This window comes from Colobus angolensis, unplaced genomic scaffold, assembly GCF_000951035.1.
Source record: "Colobus angolensis palliatus isolate OR3802 unplaced genomic scaffold, Cang.pa_1.0 Scaffold237, whole genome shotgun sequence".
Lineage (NCBI taxonomy): Eukaryota > Metazoa > Chordata > Mammalia > Primates > Cercopithecidae > Colobus > Colobus angolensis.
The window spans coordinates 809,714-810,626 of record NW_012115566.1 but is presented as its reverse complement, the minus strand read 5'-3'; the positions used below and the strand labels follow the sequence as shown (position 1 = coordinate 810,626).

Here is a 913-nt window from a genome sequence, read left to right as displayed (position 1 = left end):
TAAAAGGTATGAGGAAATATTGCCTTACATGGGCTCAAAAGAAGTCTGGAAAGAGATTGGAGAGGATAGACAGTTCTGAGGCCAAGTGAAATACAGTAATGCAGATGGAGAATATTACATCTCTTCCTTTATAGACTGCTAAAATTCTTGAGTGAAGAATTACACAAGATGACCTTTAAAGTTTCTTTGTAAGAAAAGTTGAGCGCTGTGTACTCCGTTTCATTTTTTATGTGAAGTCTCTGTGAAATAATCTTTGCAGTGCTCCTTTCACGTTATTATTCCTCAGTGTATAGATGAGGGGATTGAGGGTCGGAGTCACAACTGTATAGAAGAGGGAGATGAACTTCCTATGAGCATGGGCATAAGAACTGTTGGGCTGGATGTAGACAGCTGTGATGGTCCCATAGAAGAGGGACACTACTATCAAGTGGGATCCACATGTCCCTAGGGCTTTGCACCAGGCCTGGACTGACTTGATCCTTATGACCACCTTGGCAATATGTCCATAGGACAGCAATATTAGCATTAAGGGCAAGAGGAGTAAGACCAATGAAGCAACAAAGAGCTGAACCTCATTGTCATGGATGTCCACACATGCAAGCTTAATCATGGAGGGTACCTCACAGAAGAAATGATGGAGCAACTGGTGTCCACAGCGAGGCAGCCAGAGCGTGACAGTTCCCTGGATGAGAGTGTTTCCCACTCCACTCAGCCACGCAACCCCTGCCAGAGCCTGGCACAGCCGAGGGTTCATTACAGCTGTATAGTGGAGAGGTTTGCAAACTGCAGCATAGCGATCAAAAGCCATTACAGCCAGGAGGACGCACTCAGTGGAGCCCAATGCCAGGGAGACGTAGAGCTGGATGACACAACCCAGGAATGTGATTGTTTTGGCAGGTCCTTTTAGGTTCCA

General features: G+C 46.0%; 1 protein-coding gene across 1 annotated transcript; it reads right to left on the bottom strand.

The window, feature by feature from the left end:
- Positions 1–226: 226 nt before the first annotated feature.
- LOC105513917 (olfactory receptor 2G3-like) lies at positions 227–913 on the bottom strand (the record flags this gene model as incomplete). The annotated part of the gene is made up of 1 exon (XM_011944956.1): positions 227–913. A coding segment is annotated over one exon (687 nt), but the record flags the coding sequence as incomplete, so codon positions are not given.